A 19,372-nucleotide genomic window follows, 5' to 3' on the forward strand; every position below is an offset into this window, starting at 1 on the left:
TGAAAACACTAATATTGGAAGACCTATATTTTTGTAATATCTAATAAACTCTTTGATCAGACATGACCTACTTCAACACTTATTAATGGTGAAGAGAACAGGCAACAGCAACACTTATCAATGACATGAACTAACAGCATGGACCAACAACATTGACCAATCACAGAAGTTAGAGACATTCAGACAACTACTTGAACCAACAACAGGGGGGAGTAAAATAATTTTTTAAAAACATCTGCAAGGGGTTCACTGCTTTACTGGAGATGAATTGACAAGATGACAGTGAGTGATAACCACCACGCAACTAGAGACATAACATATGCAACAACTACTGTACATATGCAGCAAACACATATACAACATAGACATATGCAACATCTACTTATGAAGCGAACGCATATGCAACATAGACATATGCAACATAGGCATATGCAACATCTACATGCAACATCGACATATCCATAAAGCACTAAGACCATAGACATTTATCAAAGACACATAGCAACAACATAGACCAACAACATCTACACATATGACGTCTACTTATTTTTGACACAAATGGAACCCCATATAATGGCAGTTTACAATCTCAGTATATTACTGCCGTCAACCGGCCTGAGGTGTAATTCGCCAAATTTAACTCATCCTAGCTTTCAAATGCTCTCACTTAATAAAAATTAGTAAATAAAAATAAATAAATTCTCTCAGCTAATTTTGTGCCCTTTAAATAATAAGTTTAATAAGTTATTAATTATACAATGTCATTGAAGTTTCTGTAACCATAGTTATTGCAGTTCCTGTGGCCCTTTCCATTTCCTCTCTTTCTCTTGCATTCTTTCTACATTTTATGAAAATATGTTTTAACCCCTTCTATTTCGCCACAGTGAAACCCATCCCTGATTTTCCTATAATATTTAAACCACTATTTAGGCTTGTACTGAACCTATTATTCATACCTCCTCTTGCTACTTCATTACCCCTTCTTACAATTACTTCATTTTATATTTTGTATAGATGTTTTCTCTCCTGCCAAGGCTACTTGCCACCTACAATATGGCGGACTCTGTGACCTACACTGTAACGTACCAGCTGTTTATTTCAAACTTCACAGTAAGAGTCAACTAATAGCAGTCCTTCTGTAGATCTGGAGATATGCCAAAAACACACCTCAGTTTACATTACCATTTTACAATGAAATATTTTACAGTTATGATCACTTTTATTTCACCATGTCCTGTAAATATATAGCCAAATTCATGTATCTAAACTCTTATTTTGAAAATATCTCGCAACAGGAACGAATCATGTTTACCTCGTTGGCATATCCTGCTTCGGGTTTCCCTAGCTAATAGCGATGACATAATTTTAACGAATTTTTCCACAGAATTTGGTAAGCATGGGTTTAAGAAAGTTGACACCTTTATACTGTATTTCACAGTTACAATAGGAGTTAATTTTTTATTTTTTTTACTGATATATTGAAGTTTACCAGTCGAAGTTGGTTCCTAAGTAAGCTAGCTTCCTAAGTTATTTTGTACCTAGTTTTAAAAATGCTTTTAATCTGGAGTCAACAGATGTAAACGTCAACAGCCGTGTTCTTTTTTTCATTCACAGCTTTTGGGATTAATTTGTTGCCTCTTTGCCAGCCTGCCAGCAGATTCTCAAAGAACAAACATTTCTACTGAAAAGGGAATGGCGTCGAAAAATGATCCATTTCAATTTCAAGGTGAACGTTCTCCCTGAACTCTGTCTTTCAAATTTTAATGTCGTATAGGTATAACACATTAGTACGTAGGTGTTCACTTTTACATAGACTTGATAGCTAAATTCATAAGATTTTTTTTGTCAAAATAAATAAATATTTAAAGTGCTACCCACAATTTTTCACATTTTGTGATGCAATCACAAACTGTAGTGTATTTCTGTAAGGAGTGTGTGACTGAGCAGCAAAAGTTGGGCTTAATTTTGAAGTGGAAGGATACGTGGTTCTTTGAATTTGGCAATTCAAACTTGATTTCTTTACAAAAATCACAAAAGTGTGGTCTGCATTGATATATTAATTAAGTCTAACTTTACCTGAGTACAACCACACACTTTCCTGAAAGGACAAACACGTTGATCTAGATGCTTAACATCTGTCCCTTCTAACAGAATTTGAGGAAGCTGGGAATCTTCTGGAATCTAACAGAGATGCAGTCACCATTAGCATTGAGGATGAGGATTTAAAATCCAAGAGGCAAAGAAGTGCTGTTGGTTTTGCTCAAGATGTTGGTGATGAAGAACCACTCATCAATGAGGACAGAGAAGAGGTCAGACCACGACCCTGTTAATGGAAAATTATTTGCTTCTTGAAATGTGTATAAATCAGATATTTAGATGATTACTATCTTGTTTTTTTATTCAAGCTTCTGTCTGGGCAAAAGAAAAATGCTCCTTTCTGGACATTTGAATACTACCAGAAATTCTTTGACATTGAAACCCATCATGTAAGTCATTTTGTTTTGTCCCTGTCTCAGTTTATCTCATCAGATTAATTGCTTCAGAGCAAATGTATCTCAAACTTGGTTGAAATCTGATGTGTTTTTAACTCTTACTTTAGGTAAAGGAGAGGATCCTTGGCTCACTGATGCCGTGGCCTGGAAAAAACTTCATTCAAGTTCACCTTCGTAAAAACCCAGATCTTTATGGTTAGTTCTGACTTAGTTTGCACAGTTGTTGTCACAGATTATTTGTGGTGGCAGGCTGATTTATTTCCTTTTACTGTTCATAAAACATTGAAGTTGTAAATAATGATGATATAAATATAAATATGTTTGTGTTTGTAGGACCATTCTGGATTTGTACCACTCTTGTGTTTGCCATTGCTATCAGTGGAAACCTATCTACTTTCTTGCGATACTTTGGCAATTCAAACTATAAATATACCGCAGAGTTTGGAAAAGGTACGTTCAGTTCGACTGATGCTAAACATGCTTAATAAACGTCCAGTTTACCTCTTGCACCATGTGTGTTTTCCAGTGAGCATAGCTGCCACAGCCATCTTCAGCTATGCATGGCTTGTGCCTCTTGGACTCTGGGGTTTGCTGCTGTGGAGGAGCAATAAAATCTTGAACCTGGTGTCATACTCGTTTATGGAGATTGTCTGTGTCTACGGATATTCACTGGCAGTTTACATTCCAGCTGTGGTAAGTCCTATAAATATGTTAACTATGCTACTGACATTGTTCTGCGAGCCTTGTAATACTTTAGTGAACCATATTATTTAAAAAAATATATTATTGTCTATGCAACGCTTTGAAAAAGTTTTCTCAAGCTTCATGTCACATTTCAACAATAAACCTCAAGGGATTGAGGTGATAAATTTACACAAAGTTTTAAGAATTGTTTTTCTATTTTCAGTGACAGCTTCTTTCTTGGATTTTGATCTGTTTACTGGCTTGGCCACATCAACATGCTCAAATCAATTGAATACAGATAAACCTTCCTGATGGTTTGAAAAGGTTTTTCTTTTCTGAAACTGTCCAATATAGGCCCAAATCACTCCTTGCTTTTACATAAACTGTTACTTTGAAGGGGTGTGGATATTTTTGTAAGGCACTATAGCTGCATATGTTTTAAACAGAATGCAGAGGGAATGAGAAGGTTAGGGGTGAATATTTAGAAACTGTATTGTTAACAATAGACTTGTAGTAATTAGAAAATTAATACTTTTCAGTGATGCCATGACAGCTTTTGAAGAAATATATTTCTGTATGTCATTACTCTGACAGATTGTTTCAATAACAGGTTCTGTGGATTCCACATGTTGAGTGGCTGAGGTGGCTCTCCATCGTGGTGGCGCTCTGCCTGTCTAGCTCAGTACTGGTGATGACTTTCTGGCCTGCACTCAGAGACGACCACCCCAAAGTCATCATAGCAACCGTAGTAGGCATTGTGCTGCTGAACGGGCTGCTGGCTGTAGGCTGTAAGGTAATAATGCTGGCTTCCGATGCTGGATATGAGAGCAAACAAATATGGTCTAAGGTTTATTATCTTGATCTGGCTCTCTGCCTTAACAGCATTTCTAATTTAGTTCCTTCTTTATAACCAGTCCGCGTTGGCGTAGATAACAATGATTGCATACGTCTCAATTGTTTTCAGTGATCTCAACATAACCCAGCTTTGACCCAGCTTGTTGTGTCAGTCACATACAAAGCTGTGCCATATTTGCGCAGCTCCTACCTGTGTGATTCTGGGAAACAAATGTACTTGGTAGTGTCAGGTTGTTCTCCTCTTGTCAATGGAAACTTTGACCATGCTGGCTAACTGCTGGGACAATGGGCTGTTTGATGACTTCTTAATGTGAATACTGTCAGGTCTGCAGCCATATCCAATGTCTTGTAACATCCATGTAATTGCTCTACAAAGTACAGTAACCCTATGTCTGAAGAGGTAATAAGATAATAGGATTTTAAGACTCTTGCCTTCTTTTCTCCATTAGTTCATATTTTCCTTGCACCTAAATTATAGTCTGACATTGATTGTTGTTTTAACTAATGGATTCAGTTGATTTTCTTGACATCTTTTAGCATTCAGCTTTCAACAGTTAATTGCAGAAATCAGACATTGGGAAGAAACTCAAGGTCCAGTATCTTAACATTTTTGACCTAAGAATTTAGAAAAGGTAGTTACTCAGTGCAGTGAAAAATTTTCTCCTTTTTTCCGTGATGCATCTAAAACGTCTTTGTTTGTATCACTGTATTCAGTTCTGTGTCTGACACAGTTGATCACTTTATTCTAAAGGTGATGCCTGGTACTGTGCTATGCTAAAATGGTTCGGAACATATTTGACAGACTTTGTCAAATGTTAATTAAAATTCTAAAAGAACAAGAATCACATGTGAGGTTCCTCAAGACTTAATTTTTGGGTCAATTGTATTCTCTGCGCTACCAGGACCCAAGCTGAACAAGAATAGGCAGCATTTGGTTTTTCTCTGAAAACTTGAGGTGTCTAGAAACTGTTGACTCATTTTAAGAAGGTTTGAAAACCTTATTGTTCAGTGCATATTTCCTATTGAAGAATACCTCATCAGTTTGTTTTTAACATTTCTTACTTTTTTGGTTCATATTATAATATTGCCGTTTTTTTCTTTTTAAATTATGCTTTAATGTTTTGTATTTAAATTTTTCTTGTTTTCAATGTCTAATTGCTTCACACCTTTCCTTTGTTTTCACATACAGTTCTGTAAGTTATTTTGTATATGCTAAACTTGCCCTGCCTTTGCCTACAGATGTACTTCTTCAACGAACCAAAGCTCGGACCACTACATGTCAGTCCCCCTGAAGCAAAGACCAATAGAACATCTTCATGAAGGACCTGCTTTCATTGGGTGAAGGTAAACAACAGAGCTAAACAGGCTTAGTTCTTAAGTATGTTTACTTTAACATTAATGTCACAATTACTTTTTTTGTTATCAACTATATTAAAAGCTTTGGGTAAAGGATCAAGTGTCTCTTTCTGATCTACTTGAGTCAAAAACCAGACCACAAACTTTTGTCTCCCCTAAAGTGTCCATTATTCTGTATTTTTAAATTACAGGTTCTCCAGTTGCATTATTAGAGAGACTCAAGTTCCTGCGTTGATGAAGTCATGGGTGTACTGGATTTCACCGGCACCTCGGCCCTTCCAGATTAAGGCCTTAAAGGCCGACTTGTAACTTCGGTGCAGCGTCATGACCTCTGAAAATGAAAACTGTTCTTGAGTATGTTACTTCTAATGGGATGGCTTCTAAACTTACTTAAGTTAATTGGGGTGTAGTATTACACAGCAAACACAATGTTATTGTGGTGGTGATGTTGTTTCCAGCTTTATAGCACTAATGTTAAAATGTAAAAGAAAAAAGTGGTTGGTGATTGCAGGATCAGTGATATTTCATTGATCTATTTCTTTTTATCATTTTTATAGTTGTTTCATACATACCCTCTGAAGGTAAAGGTGTTGTATTTTCTTAATATCAAGTGCCCTTAACTATTGCCAAAGCCTGGCAAGATGTCAAAGTAATGTTTGTAAATATTCTATAAATAATTTGTTGTCATTATGGCTAATTATAGTAAAATCTATTAAAATCCATGTTAATTTGTGTGTACAATGTTAATGTAGAGGCAAAACATTTATGATTTGAGAGTAGAAGGGATGATGGTGGCAGCAGTGGTAGGAGTTCGCCCCGCAATCGGCAATCTCCACTCCACTTGCACCTTTTCTTGCCTATCGTTTGGCAAGACACTTCACCCGCCTTGCCTTCTGGTGGTGGTCAGAGTGGCGCTGGTACATGGTAGCCTCGCTATGAAAAAAAGTAGATATTTCACAGCAATGTGTGTTTCTTGTTTAATAAGACACAAAGTGCAAGATTTGCTTGGTTTAGTCTCAACGAATACATTACTCAGGTTTTTGCAGTTGGGAAAGAATGTTCTTGCAGTATCAGTGTGGGGTTATTTTCCCACTGCATACAGGGCAATTCTAGAAGAAAAGCTGATGGCGGTTACTAAAAACCTAAGAATCAGATCTACCTTCAACAACGATAAACATACAGCCAGGAAATATGATTAAAATGATTGAAGCATATTAAAAATCTTGACTCATTCAAATGGCCATATGGAAATTGCTGTTTACATTCACTGAACATTCAATTTGACAGATGTTGGACTGCCTGGTAATGGTGGTAGGAGTTTGAAACTCCTACCATTTGATCTCTGCTCCACTGCCTTTGTCATTGTTTCCTTGGGCAAAACACTTCATCTACCTTGTCTGTTGGTGACGGTCAGAAGGGCCGATGCCATGATACAGCAGCCTCGCTTCTATCAGACTTCCCCAGGGAGGCAGTGGCTACAATACAGTTGCTTGCCATCATCAGTGTGTGAATGGGAATGACTTGATCTCATGTAAAGTGTCATGTAAGTTCAATGTCATTTCATTTTACCTTTCTACTTCAGAATGTGCTCTACTTTGTATGGATTCTTAAAATCTATTGAGGGTTATGTGTTATGTGACAAAATGTATAAAGGTTCAAAGTTATTTTTCAAGGCACTGAAGAAGAACTGAAGAGTCGCATTAAAATGTCAACATTTGCAATTACTTGAGCTCTTTGCCGTTTTGGTGCACTTTAAGGATTTTAGACTTGAGAACCTTAAGTCACCCCAGCTGTCATCGGGTAGCAACGTGACCCTTCTACCAGTGTTAGAAGTTGCCTGTACACTTCCACAGTTGGACATTTTAAATATTTAAAGGTGAGATTGTAACCAATAGGTATAGATTCAACATTTACAAGAATGTGTCTGACTTTAAAAGCGAACACAGGTCTTTAGTCGCCATCTAGCATCTGACTCATCCATCTTAGCTGTTGCATGGAGGGCTAAACCGATAAAATCTACTGTGACAGTTTGAATGACCTGCGGTGGAAAATCTTGAGCCCTGCAATGGACCACATCCAGGCATACAGCATAGTTCTATTACGGGGAAGAGATTGTCATTAAGACTTTGCCCATTGTTGGCACTGATTAACAAGGGCCGACGTTTTTAGATTAATTAACAAAATAGGAAAAAAATTGGGTCACTTGACACGGTGTCAAAGGGATAGTGGCGCCATAATTAATGGTCATTCTAGCCTCAGCTTTGAGTTACACTGGAGCCTACTTGTCTAACTGATAACCCTCTTAGACGAATGTCACCTACCCGAGTCGCAGACATGCTTGTGGATTCATTAACACCCCACTAAAGGACTCTGTTTTTCCCTAAAGATATGCAGTAAGAATTTTTCCTCAGTTCTTGATTTGGAAACCTCTCCACAGGATGGCTTCTGCAAGTGGTAAAGCTGAAAAAGCCTCAAAATTTGAGATGCTGAAACTTTTGGAAAACTGCCGGAAGGAAAGAGATGATGCTTTACAACGGGAAAGTGCTCTCAGGGAAAAACTCAGGCAGAATGAGACAAGGTTGCGTTCAACTGAGGGCCTGAAACAAAAACTGAAGAGCTTGACTGTGGACAACAAAGAGCTTAGAAAGCAAGTGAAGGCTCTTCGGACTGATATCGGATTGGAGAGAAGCCCCAACTTTTCAGGGAAGACCACCAAAGACATAGTCAATGATTTTGAAGAAAAGGAGCGCGAGTGCAACTCCTTAATAGACAAGACCGGGAAACTTAGAGTGACCATTGATGACTTGACGGCAGAGCTGTCCAATGTAACCACCTCCAAGATGCTCTTAGAGGACCAAGTGCAGTCTTTACAGCAAAATCTCAAGGATATGACAAATAATCAGCGGCGTCTGCTGAAGCTGTGGGACGACAAGAAGACCCAGAGGGAGCAGCTCGCTCTTCCTGCAATTGTTCAGAAACCCTTCACCCACAAAGAAATTCAAACTGACATGTCCATAAGCTCATACCAGAAGCTCCCACCTAATGCTTTTGAGACCAAGCAGATTAGACAGGATGGAGACAAGGACAATTTATCTTCCTTTGGTAATGGCTTTCATTATAGCAGAAAGAGTTCTGTGGACAATGAAACCTAATGACTTCAGTTCTGGCAGTTCATGCAAGGATGGTAACAGTAACACTAAAATGAATGATTCAATGAATTTCTGAATTACTATGCTTGAAACATATCTGTAACAAAGAGGCAAATCCTATAAACTCAAATATGACATGTCAGTTGAAACTGAGCAGGCTCAAAGAGCAAATTTGTTTTGCGAACAATGACTTGTTTTTTTTTTATAAGTTGTTGCTGTGTTGTCTTTTCTTTCTTTTTTATAAAAGAAATATATTGACGTTTATGGTGTAAACAATAGAATATTTTTAGTACACCGTGCAATGAAATTCCATAATGGTAGATATGATCATACCTGCTGAGAAGCCAATGGGACAGTAGACATAGAAGACCATCTGAACATGATATTCTGTTTAGATGACATAAACTATCATATGACTGTATATCTACTGTATATATTGTGTATATAGATAAAATACATAAAATATAAAGCCAATTTAATAGGCTGCAAGAATGTATAACTTTAAATTGATTAATTTTGAATATTGATGGCATTAAAAACATTTATGATGTTGAACATATTCTAATTTAATATATACACATTTCATTGACATAGAAAATCATCTAAAAGTGCATTTATTTCAGTAACATGAAAGTAACATTATTCAGACCATTACCTAAAGACTAATATTTTTCAAGTGTTTATTTTAGCTAACTGATGCCTGGGCTTGCAGCTATTGAAATGTGTGATGTGATAACTGGAGAAGCTGAGCAACAGTTCAGCCTTTTGTTCTCATTAGTCCAGGTAAGGTGATTCTGGCAATGTCTCTATTTCATGAGTAGCTTAACACAAGGAATAATATAGTTGTAGCCCATTTGGATGCCTTTGGAGGCAATGACTCAAGCTGCACCACACTTTATGAATTTTCCCAAATGGTCTTTAAATTAATGTGTGCTATCCCTGTTGCTTGCACACCTTTCTCAAGCACATTTTTTTCTTCCACTCAACTACTAACATACTCTGTGAAGAGCCATCGTCTTTAGTAATGGCTTTCTGTGACCTTCCCTTCTTGTGGAGTGTGCCATTTTTACCACGACTGTGCAGGTAATAACATGACAATATAAAGCTTTTCCATATTAAAATATTTTTATTGGTTTTATTTGATATCCCAATTTTCCAGGATATTTTATGAGCTGTAAACCATGATCATAAAAATGACCGTAAATAAACAGTGTATAGAATCTATATTAAAAATCAGTTTCACCTTTTGAAAAGAATTACTGAAATAAATTACAATTTATATTAAATGTTATGTACTGTTGTACTTTATCAAGCTGGTCTTGCCGAAGCTTGAAGTGAACAAAGGACGACTATGGGAACCAAAAGAGACATTTTTTGCCGAGCTATCCAAACGATTCTGATCCCAGAAAGTTGTAGGAATTCCCATTGAGCCATTATTTTCGTGTTGATTTGTCTTGATGCCTTGAGTTGAGTTTTATTAATGTTATTTTACTGCATTTTCTGTGGACTAAAACTAAAACCATTTTAACAATTATTGAAGTGTCTCATTAGGTGTTACCAACTCAGCACTGCATTTATGTAGAAAAATATATTTGAAATAAAAAATTTAACAGGCAGTAAAACGGGCAACTTTTAATCGGGGTCCTTCAGAGGTATCTTGAATGCATGTGGCGCGATGTAGAGGATGTGGATACCGGAGGCTAAAATAATTTGACAGCCGAGAGCTGAAGACAACTTCATCGCAGAGTGGAGTAATTTTCAAACAAGCATCATGTTTCCTTCAGAAACAAGCTGCTGGTTTATCCGCAAGGTGAGTTCTTTTTGATAAGAGTTCACTTATAGAACTACAAAACTGGGTCGCTAAGCTAAGAGGCTAACCTCTACCCCATTTGTTTATGCTAGCTTCCTTGAGTTCAGTTTTATAACTTGCTGTTTTTAATTTAATTTTGAGTTAACTTAATTTATGTAAAGAAAATTTAAAAATCAGGAGAAATACGTTATGAATTTTATTTTTAAAGAAATGCAAGAGTTGGAAGACAAAGTTTGTGAATGTAATATTAGCATTGAAATATTGTACGAATATTTCCTTTTATACTAGCGGACATTAGCAAAGACTTATATGTTTACTAGTGCCTTTCTCGGTTTGGTAAACATAAAATGTCAGCCACAAAATAAAACGATCTAATTTCGGGAGTTGGAGCTTTTCCAGATAGTTTTCAGGAGGTACAAGAAAAACCGGCGTGCTGTGTAGTTTGTAAGTTTTTGATGATGCTTATCTGTACAACATACAATCAGCAGGGTTCCTCTAAATGTAGACTTTAAACAGCACCTTTTTAGTAAGCAGAGCATTTGAAAACTAATTGAGAAGTTGGGTAATTTTGTCACAAAATGCGCTCTTGCATTGCAGATTTTAACATTCAGTAATGGGTGGTAGGTTGATTTATAATAGAGAACAGAAATGACCTTCATTGTTTTTCAGTGTGGAAATTCAGGTTGACCAGCAGCAAAATGGCAAGTCAAAGCATTCAGATTTACACAGAAATAAAAATATTAGAAACAGAACTGAAAATAACTTAATATAAAGTGAGGGTAAATTTACAACATAAGAATAAACTGTGGAGTTATTGAAAATGGCATAAAAATAGACTAAATGTATGTGTATCTTTGTACATAAAAAAACAATAGAATATTTACAAGACGTGGAACAAACCTAACAGTAGGGATGTTATTTAGAAAATAAATATGACAAGCTAGTATTTATTTTGCTTACAAATGCTTGAGAAAATTATCAGCTACGTTTTGTAGCATAAATGTTTTTCTTTTGTTGGTGTAATACTACTGCCTTCTCTGTTCAGGTCATTTGGTGGAGAGCTGCTGCCAGCATTGCCTGGTCTGTCCTGTTGTTGCCGCCCACCACGGCAGTTTTTGTGTTTCTCAGCAAGTTCAGTTTTCTTCACCCCATTCAGACTATTTCAGGTCAGTCGCCATGTTGGTTGTGCTCTTTGACCTGTTTATCTGACCCAGTTGAAAGTGTGCGTTAAACAACAACAAAAAACCTTTTCTTGTGATACCAGAATGCCTGTCTCTGCTGATGAGTTCCTGTTTGATTTTCTCCTTCATCCTGCTTGGTGGAGTGGTCATCATGGTTGGGTTCTTGAATTTAGAGTACTATACAGGTGAGTGGCAGAGAGCAGTAATTTTTAAAAAAAAATTTGGTAATTGGCAGTGGGGCTTTTTGAAGCTTGGTTTTAAGAGAAAATAAAGAACTTCTTTGCATCTCAAATGGCATTTTTATGCTTGGTTATTGAATGCTTTGATTGAAAATACACAGTAAAAACATTTATTTGCCATTTCTATCTTTTTTTCTGTTACTGGATCATTTAAGGGCAATTAAAGAACTGGCATGTTAAAATAATTATCACTTCATTACTTTCAGTTTTTTGCCAGTGGATTCTGTCCAGTTGTTGACATATCTTGTATTTCTCTGTATCTTTAGTTATCCCAACTATTGCCTGCTCTAAAATTGCATTGCTGGGTCAGCTGCTTCACCCTCGCCAGGTTGTCAACTCCCTTGCCCACTGCCTGATGGGAGTGATTGTAGGTTGGTGTTGTGCAGTCACTGTTGGCAACAGATATGAGACACTCGGGTGCCCGTGTAAAAGTAGCGATGGGTAAGTCGATGCCAGGCCAAATTCAGTTTTAGTTTTCAGTACTTTTATATAACTTTAATTTCTTCTGTGTCTTTCCATCCTCGGCAGTGTTCCTCAGATGGGGCTCAATGAGTACCACCTTGTCTTTTTGCTTGCTGGAGCATTTGTTGGTTTCTCTCACAGCCTCCTGGGAGTTATCCATAACATAAATTATGTCTCCTTCCATGCTGTTCAGGTAGGGGACACGAGTGCTGCTTAACCATTCTGTTCAGTTTTCATACACTCATCATTAACATAATCTGATCTTATTTATTGCTTTTTAATCATTTATTTGAAGCGTTTTGCATAAAGCAAAAAATGATGGAATAGTAAACAACTGAGTTATTTTTTTCTTTCTTTATGTTGTGGATTGTTTCCAACTCCAGCAGGTTACTGGAGTTGAAGATATTTTTCTTCTTGGCAGAAGCGGCAAAACTCTTTTTAGCAAAAGAAAAGCTCCATATCTAATTTAGATTTATGTGCAAAGTTAAACAACAAACATGTTTAACTTGTTTGTTGCAAGATGCTTTATATGCATTCACATATGAAGAAAGTATGAAATATCACAAGATTATGATGGGTATAAACATCTTACCTGACTTAAAGCCTTAACTCAAATAGCCAACATTAATCCCAAGCTAAACTGATTTCTACTTCTATGCTAACGGTTCACCTGTTACTGTTTCCTCAGCAATACAAATATCTCCACTTCAAAGGGTCCCTGCCCTTAGTGCTGAAGTGCAGCGCCATTCAAGCATTTTACTCTATCAGGAACTTCACTGTTGCTTATTTCTTTCTGGGTGAGTGACTTGTTTCTTAAAGAATTCTTAAAAAGTCATCTTAATCATATAGTTTAGTTTCGTACTGTTATTCATTGCACATTATCACAATTGTTATCAGTTTTTTTCCCCACATTTTGATGTAAAATGTTTTTTTCAGGTTATATCCCAAAAACATGGATCTGCAAAACTCTGAATCTTCATTTGGACAGGTATACCTTTTATACATAAGTTTCATAAATGTTTTGGGCATTCAGAGCATTGTGAGGAGTTGGATTAGCATTGTTGTGTTTGAATGTCCTTTTCTTCCTCCAGCTCTGTCCATCGTCTGGACAGCATAACTGGATTTGTGGACCTGTCCCTCCTCTACCACCTCTGGATCAGCGCCACCTTCCTCCTCTTCACCTGGTACATCACCTTGCTGCTCTTTAGGATCTTTGTCACAGAGGTATGTGAACTGATTGAAATCCTTTGTCAAGTCAAACCCAGTAGAAGTGACTTTATTGCAATGGTTTGTTCTGTGATATAATTTTACTTTTTAGTAGACTTAGCTTTGACCCAGTTGTCTTGGCTTGCTCCCTTCGTGCAAAATACAAATGCACGCCATACATTTCAGTTATTTGTAAAAATAAATAAATCTCAGTAAATCAGAGGAAAGTTTGTGCTTGTAAAGTGTCGATGTTGAAAAATTCAAGTGGTATCAATATTTTGCAAGCCTCTGGCAGACATGTAAAAACATTGTGGATAATGTGTATATATTTGTATATTTTTTGCAGGTGTACAGTTTTCCTGTGCAACCAACTTTTACTGAAGATTCTTACCAGTGTCTTCCCAGAGTTCTCATTGACCAACAACCAATGATCTTGAAGGTATAAAAATTGACACGCAGGTTGTTGCGCAGTCATATTTTTATTGTTTGTTTTCTGACTCTTGTCTTCTTCTAAATGTTAGTTCCTAGCCCTGCAGGACTTGGCTCTGCTGTCCAAACATTCTCCATCCAGACGCGGTGAAGTCTTCAGTCTCAGCCAACCAGGTCTGCCACATTTTCCACACGTAGAATAATTCTTTGTGATATTTTGTTCTTTTATTTAAGTGCATCTTGATATCCAGTTTGGCTTTCAGCAGTATTTTTTACGTCTTTTCTAGGTGGGCATGCTCATAACTGGAACACTGTCAGTAGAGCGTGTCTGACTCTGCTAGCTGATCTGACGCAGAGACTTGTGGCTTATCATGAAACCGTAGCAACCAATGGGAGGGCTAAATCTCTGTCCAGTGGCAGTGAAAGGAAGATTTCATCTGACACATCATGTAAGTTGCTCACAAGCGTTTGATACAGGTGAAGCCTTTCAGATCACTAAAGCTTAATATTTTTTCTTTACCTTAAAGTTACCTCTGGTACAGAAGACCTGTTTAGCCCAAGACCAACTTTCCTAACCAAGACTCCTACTTCAGTTTTTGCCCGCTCTTTTGCCGGAGGTCCACACAGCCCTCTGACGGCACCGTTCACGCCCGACCTGGACAGCCCCTTTTCCTCACCCACCTTGCGGCGGCTCACTGGTCCGGTGGATCAGTGCTCGCCGTGGCACGGCTCGGTGCAGAGCCCACACATCATGAGGCGGGTGCCCAAACTCTGGTCCACCTCCGCAGGTTAGAGGAGCGTTAAACAAAGGCCACACTCTACCTTTTAATTTCTTAATGTTTAGCAGCAAAGCAAGCCATACTTATTTACTTCTGATGTTTACCTACTTTGGACTGTATAGTAGTAAGTAATGAGAATATCTGTCTTTCCAGAGTCACAGGTCAGCAGCAGCCCACCACGCTCTCCAGCCTCGGTTCCCAGTCCCAAACAGGAATCCACCAAACCAAGTTTTCTGGCCCAGTTCCTTCAAAACAGAAAAGAACAGGTACTAAAATGTCACAGTTATAAGTTTGTTACAATGCCTTTCAAAAATATTCACCTAATAATTTGATATTTTGTTGTTTAAAACCACACATTTCAATTTATTTGATCAGATTTGTATGTGTTATACCAACACAAAGTATTGCACGAATTAAAAGAGAATAGTGCTTCCAATGTCACATCAACTACAACCAGTTAAAACCACCAAAAATTAACATAAGCAACACTTAATCAGAGAATACATATTTATTAACTTCAATAACCTGATTAACCATTAATATTCCTAAATAAAAAATGTTTGCTGAAAATTAACTTAATTTTAAATATGTTGTTTTTGCTTAAAATATTCTTGAAATATCCTATAGAGAATATAAAAGAACAACTTAGATTTGGATTAAACTTCACTGAAGTCACATTGTTGCATTGAACTGAGTCTTTTTGCTCTTTCATTAAAGTGAGAAATGTTTTGTGCTGTATTACCAGCAGGGTGGTTATTGGGGTGAATCACTATTTTTTTTTAACTTTTCTATAGTGCCTTTTACATAAGATCCCATTTAAAGCACATTGACGTTTTAAACAATCAAGGGTTGTGAATACTTTAACAAGGCATTGTATGAGTCTGTCAAGCTCTGCACTTCAGATTTAAGGCTTTCCTCACTCAAACTCTTTACAGAGATCATAACTATGAAATGATTTCATGAGCTTTCTCAATTAGTAAAAGTGTTGACACCAAATATACAAACACCACATTGTCAGTAACGGGTTTGAAAATCTTGTTTGGTTTTTATTTTTTCTGGAAATATGCCTTCACATAAAAAAAAATGGTCTTAGTTGAGTGTGATCACTTGATTTAAGCTTTTTTGTGTTTGAAATCAAAACATTTCTGCACTTAATTGTTTCTCCCAGGTTAAAAATTTCATGGCAAAGCGGGTGCTGATAATGTATTTGTTTAACAAGGTAAGGATGTGTGAAGCATGTGCATGAACACCGAGGGGCGGCTGCATGCTCTTATCTGACATCACAGATCTTCATTTGTCTCTAACAAATCACTAATCTACCTTCTGGTTCTGGGCCTAATCTTGCCGGCATTACTAATGTAGCTCTTTTCCATCTAGCTGTTACACTGAGCCTGGCTAATTACCTTGAAAGCTTGGATTAAGGAGTCATGTAACACATGCTTTGAAACTCTTGCTTGATGATGAAACCTGTGTTATTTGTGCTTATCAATTATTGACGAAACTTTGCTTTTCTAATCACGCCGGGACTTTTGTAGCGTCAGATATCTGTCAACATCACACAATTGGTGGTGCTTTGTCTCCTGAGATTTATGCTTCTTCCTCTAATTACTGCAGCATGTAATGTAGCCCATAGACATGTGTTCAACTAACAACTCTTGAATTTACAGCTGTGAACATTTAAAAGAAACCCGACTGAGACGGCTTATGCTCTTAGATTCTCTAGAGACTTTTGCGCTGCTAAAATACAATGTTCATAAAATATTTAAATGATTTAAAATATGCAGTTTGTCATATTTTGAACCAAAGAACCCAAAATTATATTATCTTAATAGATTCGAATTTCATCAAAAAGCATATTTATTTTAATTAACATTTACCCTTAAAAGGGTATTATTTTGTATTTAGAAGTGTTTATTTTAAAAACTAAAGTTACATTACTCTGAAAATGATAATGCATTAAACAAAATTTAAACTTTGTAGGCCTATGTTGTGGACTACACAGTTTTGAAAGAATGATGTAAAAAGTTAGCTAAAATGTTATTTATTTCTTGGAGAATGCCTTTTGAGATGTTATTTTTTAACTGGTAAGTACTGATGAATAATTGGCTTAAGACTTTAATCAGTTATTGAAAAACTTTGCAGTTTTGAAACCATAATGTTTTAAAACTGTGCTACCTGCCCATGCTTCATCCATACAGGTGTTTAAAACTCAGCCCTTTAATGACAGAAATGACACAGCAAAATGTAATTAAGACTTAAAACAATTAGCTTTTTAGCGATAATCAAATTTATTGGGATACACCTGTAGTCTTCAGAGAATCTTCCAAAACATAATAAGACTTATCTAATCTTCAAAATCATAATCGATAACACTTGAATTGCCACCTTAGCTAATCTGTGAAGCCGTATGGGTCTCATTAGTTGGTGTTGCATCTTAAAGACAACTCTCACTGACTGACATTTTGTTCTGCAGCTTCCAGAAGCCTCTAGTCAGGCCCTCTTCGCCGACAGCCAGGCTCACATCTGGGCGTTAGAAGGTAGGACGACATGTCTGTGTTTCCATCTCGATCAGATGGAACTCATTAGTCCAGCATGTTCATCGTTTTCTCATGCATCCACCCTGCAGCGCTGTCATACCTGGTTCAGGCCTCCTTCACAGAGGACCAGTTTGGGGTTGTTCAGACTACATTACCCAGCATTCTCAGCTCCATGCTGCACTTACAAGAGGTACGTTGACATGGTTTAACGTGGCTCACTACAAGGTAAATTCACTGAATGGTGGAAATTCATGGAAAGATTTCTTGATGCAAAATGTTGGTCAGGCTCATTACTTTGTAATCAGGAAGGGTTTTTTGTTTCACCTCAGCTTTGTCATTTATTAGTACACTAGGTCTTTGAAGGTTTAAAAAGATATATATATATATATATATATATATAAGCAGACATGGCTGTTTTAAATTTTTGGCCTACGTCCCATATGATTAGTGTGTGAAGAAAGCAGCTGAGATATGGTTTTCTTCGTTGCATCCCTTATATTTTTTTCACTGGAAGTGTGTATCCAGCTTAATCATGGTGTTAGACTCAGACTAATTATTTATGTTGATTCATTTCTAATTTTTGATGTAAAAATTGATCCCATATGAGACAACAGCTTTCAATAATTAAAATGTTTAGGATTAGTAAAAAGTACTGTAACTCAATATATAATTTGTGTAATGTAAATGTAAATATTCATGAACTTTAGTATCATAGAGCAAGTTTATAAACTGTTTCTAACTGATCAAAATCACCAATCTGACAGTAAATATTTTTAATTCTTGCATGTGGTTCATTTGAATGACCTACATGTGATGAGCCCCAATTTGCATTATTTTTAAAATGCCGGCGGTGGCGCCAGTAATTCCTTCCCAAATGCTTCCCGCGCCGCAAGTTGGAAGCCATCTGGTGTGGAGAAATGACGACTTTTGTACAAAACTAAAAGTCAACCACATGAACGTTCAGATTAATGTGGATATTCATATTACTTTAAGTAGAGATTTTAAGCTAACTTTCTTGACTATATCACTATTTCAATGAAAGGTTAACAGCTTCTGTAGCAGCCAGATTGCAGCTTCATATGTTGCACAAACTAACATTTGTTGTTGCCTTTTCACTTCTAGGCTGTGGATCGACACTTTAAGCTGCCTCATGCTTCCAGTAAGCCGGTCAGGTCCGCCAACAGCATGGAGGACTTTACCTACAAAACACTGCGCTTTGCTCTTAGAGCCACGCTCAAGACTGCCATTTACAGGATAACCACCACCTTTGGAAGTCATTTAAAGTAAGCTGTCCTTGATTTTTTTTTTAAAAATACAGTAATAGATGGATTTATCCTCCTGCACACTCTGATGAAATAATTTTTTTCTAAATTTCAGTGCTGTCCAGATGTCTGCAGAGCACCGAAAAAGACTGCAGCAGTTTCTGGAGTTTAAAGAGTAAGACTCTGCTCTGGTTTCTGCTGCTAATGTTTGTCGTTGTGGGGATTTTTGCTTGTTTGAACACAGACTTAAAAGAAGTCAGTGAAAGCCTGATGGTGCATCCTGGAGTATTTTTTCAGCAAAACATACAGACTGTATTGGACATTTGATCCCGACTCCTACATGCAGAAGCAAGCAAACTGTAAACGATGGACTTCAAAAACCTTTGTACACTCAGATCCTTCAACAAAAGGATTGTTTGTGAAGAAAAAAAAAAGATTGGTTTTGAAGCCCGTCTTTGCCAAAGTTCTTTCTGTGTTCATCTTTCAGTAACCCGCTTTCTTTTTGGAGTGAGTGAAACTGCAATGATTGACAGAACCTGTTTTAAAATTAAATGTCTAGTTGTCTAAAACTTGTTTAGTTCTGATTTTGGAGTTTCCTTCCAGTTTTTTACATCTTCTCAGTTAACACAGATCAGATCTCTGGGTTCATACATGTTTAATGTGTGTGTGTTTATCAAGATTTTTGCTAGATGAGGATGTCCTGTTGGATTACAGTCACATTTGATGCAGCTCTTTGAATGAATGTTTGTCACTGCTATTATGAGTTTGATTTTCCACTCAGACTTGAATAAAAAAATAAAAAACTTAAGATTTATGATGAAATTAATTTTGAAATCTTAAAATGAAAACGTACAGACCTTCCTCACTTGGGATCTATGATTCTAGGGTGAAACTAATTTGATGCTCACCCATGTTAACCAGATATTATATT

At 36.9% G+C, this 19,372-nt stretch overlaps 3 protein-coding genes across 5 annotated transcripts; all 3 read left to right on the forward strand.

Moving 5' to 3' along the window:
- Positions 1 to 1,298: 1,298 nt before the first annotated feature.
- Positions 1,299 to 6,125, forward strand: yipf1 (Yip1 domain family member 1). 2 transcript variants are annotated; one of them, XM_014469840.2, is made up of 10 exons: positions 1,299 to 1,390; positions 1,615 to 1,726; positions 2,152 to 2,309; positions 2,406 to 2,486; positions 2,600 to 2,687; positions 2,826 to 2,942; positions 3,019 to 3,185; positions 3,787 to 3,969; positions 5,271 to 5,375; positions 5,579 to 6,125. In XM_014469840.2, exons 2-9 carry the CDS (start codon positions 1,693 to 1,695, stop codon positions 5,349 to 5,351), a joined length of 909 nt encoding a protein of 302 aa, XP_014325326.1. In that variant the 5' UTR covers positions 1,299 to 1,390; positions 1,615 to 1,692; the 3' UTR covers positions 5,352 to 5,375; positions 5,579 to 6,125. The 2 variants fall into 2 exon arrangements, with proteins under 2 accessions (XP_014325326.1, XP_023191898.1); XM_023336130.1 differs by lacking the exon at positions 1,299 to 1,390 and adding an exon at positions 1,431 to 1,509.
- A 1,068-nt stretch (positions 6,126 to 7,193) lies between these two features.
- On the forward strand, positions 7,194 to 9,767 carry LOC111608994. Its single transcript, XM_023336131.1, has one exon. It carries the CDS (start codon positions 7,826 to 7,828, stop codon positions 8,537 to 8,539), a length of 714 nt encoding a protein of 237 aa, XP_023191899.1. The 5' UTR covers positions 7,194 to 7,825; the 3' UTR covers positions 8,540 to 9,767.
- A 413-nt stretch (positions 9,768 to 10,180) lies between these two features.
- Positions 10,181 to 19,249, forward strand: ndc1 (NDC1 transmembrane nucleoporin). 2 transcript variants are annotated; one of them, XM_023335216.1, is made up of 18 exons: positions 10,181 to 10,346; positions 11,392 to 11,512; positions 11,611 to 11,712; positions 12,033 to 12,207; positions 12,295 to 12,421; positions 12,917 to 13,025; positions 13,165 to 13,216; positions 13,320 to 13,452; positions 13,781 to 13,873; positions 13,956 to 14,037; positions 14,151 to 14,312; positions 14,391 to 14,651; positions 14,796 to 14,908; positions 15,811 to 15,861; positions 17,116 to 17,179; positions 17,269 to 17,369; positions 18,302 to 18,462; positions 18,557 to 19,249. In XM_023335216.1, exons 1-18 carry the CDS (start codon positions 10,308 to 10,310, stop codon positions 18,618 to 18,620), a joined length of 2,010 nt encoding a protein of 669 aa, XP_023190984.1. In that variant the 5' UTR covers positions 10,181 to 10,307; the 3' UTR covers positions 18,621 to 19,249. The 2 variants fall into 2 exon arrangements, with proteins under 2 accessions (XP_023190984.1, XP_023190985.1); XM_023335217.1 differs by lacking the exon at positions 15,811 to 15,861.
- Positions 19,250 to 19,372: the final 123 nt, after the last annotated feature.

Source organism: Xiphophorus maculatus, chromosome 6 (assembly GCF_002775205.1).
Source record: "Xiphophorus maculatus strain JP 163 A chromosome 6, X_maculatus-5.0-male, whole genome shotgun sequence".
NCBI lineage: Eukaryota > Metazoa > Chordata > Actinopteri > Cyprinodontiformes > Poeciliidae > Xiphophorus > Xiphophorus maculatus.

Bases quoted from the DNA above. Each gene is read 5' to 3' on its own strand.
- yipf1 (XM_014469840.2), top strand. From the start codon at position 1,693: ATGGCGTCGAAAAATGATCCATTTCAATTTCAAG. The intron at 1,727-2,151 runs GTGAACGTTCTC...CCCTTCTAACAG, and splicing joins TGATCCATTTCAATTTCAAG to AATTTGAGGAAGCTGGGAAT. The intron at 2,688-2,825 runs GTTAGTTCTGAC...TTGTGTTTGTAG, and splicing joins TAAAAACCCAGATCTTTATG to GACCATTCTGGATTTGTACC.
- LOC111608994 (XM_023336131.1), top strand. From the start codon at position 7,826: ATGGCTTCTGCAAGTGGTAAAGCTGAAAAAGCCTCAAAATTTGAGATG.
- ndc1 (XM_023335216.1), top strand. From the start codon at position 10,308: ATGTTTCCTTCAGAAACAAGCTGCTGGTTTATCCGCAAG. The intron at 13,026-13,164 runs GTGAGTGACTTG...TGTTTTTTTCAG, and splicing joins TGTTGCTTATTTCTTTCTGG to GTTATATCCCAAAAACATGG. The intron at 14,313-14,390 runs GTAAGTTGCTCA...TTTACCTTAAAG, and splicing joins GATTTCATCTGACACATCAT to TTACCTCTGGTACAGAAGAC.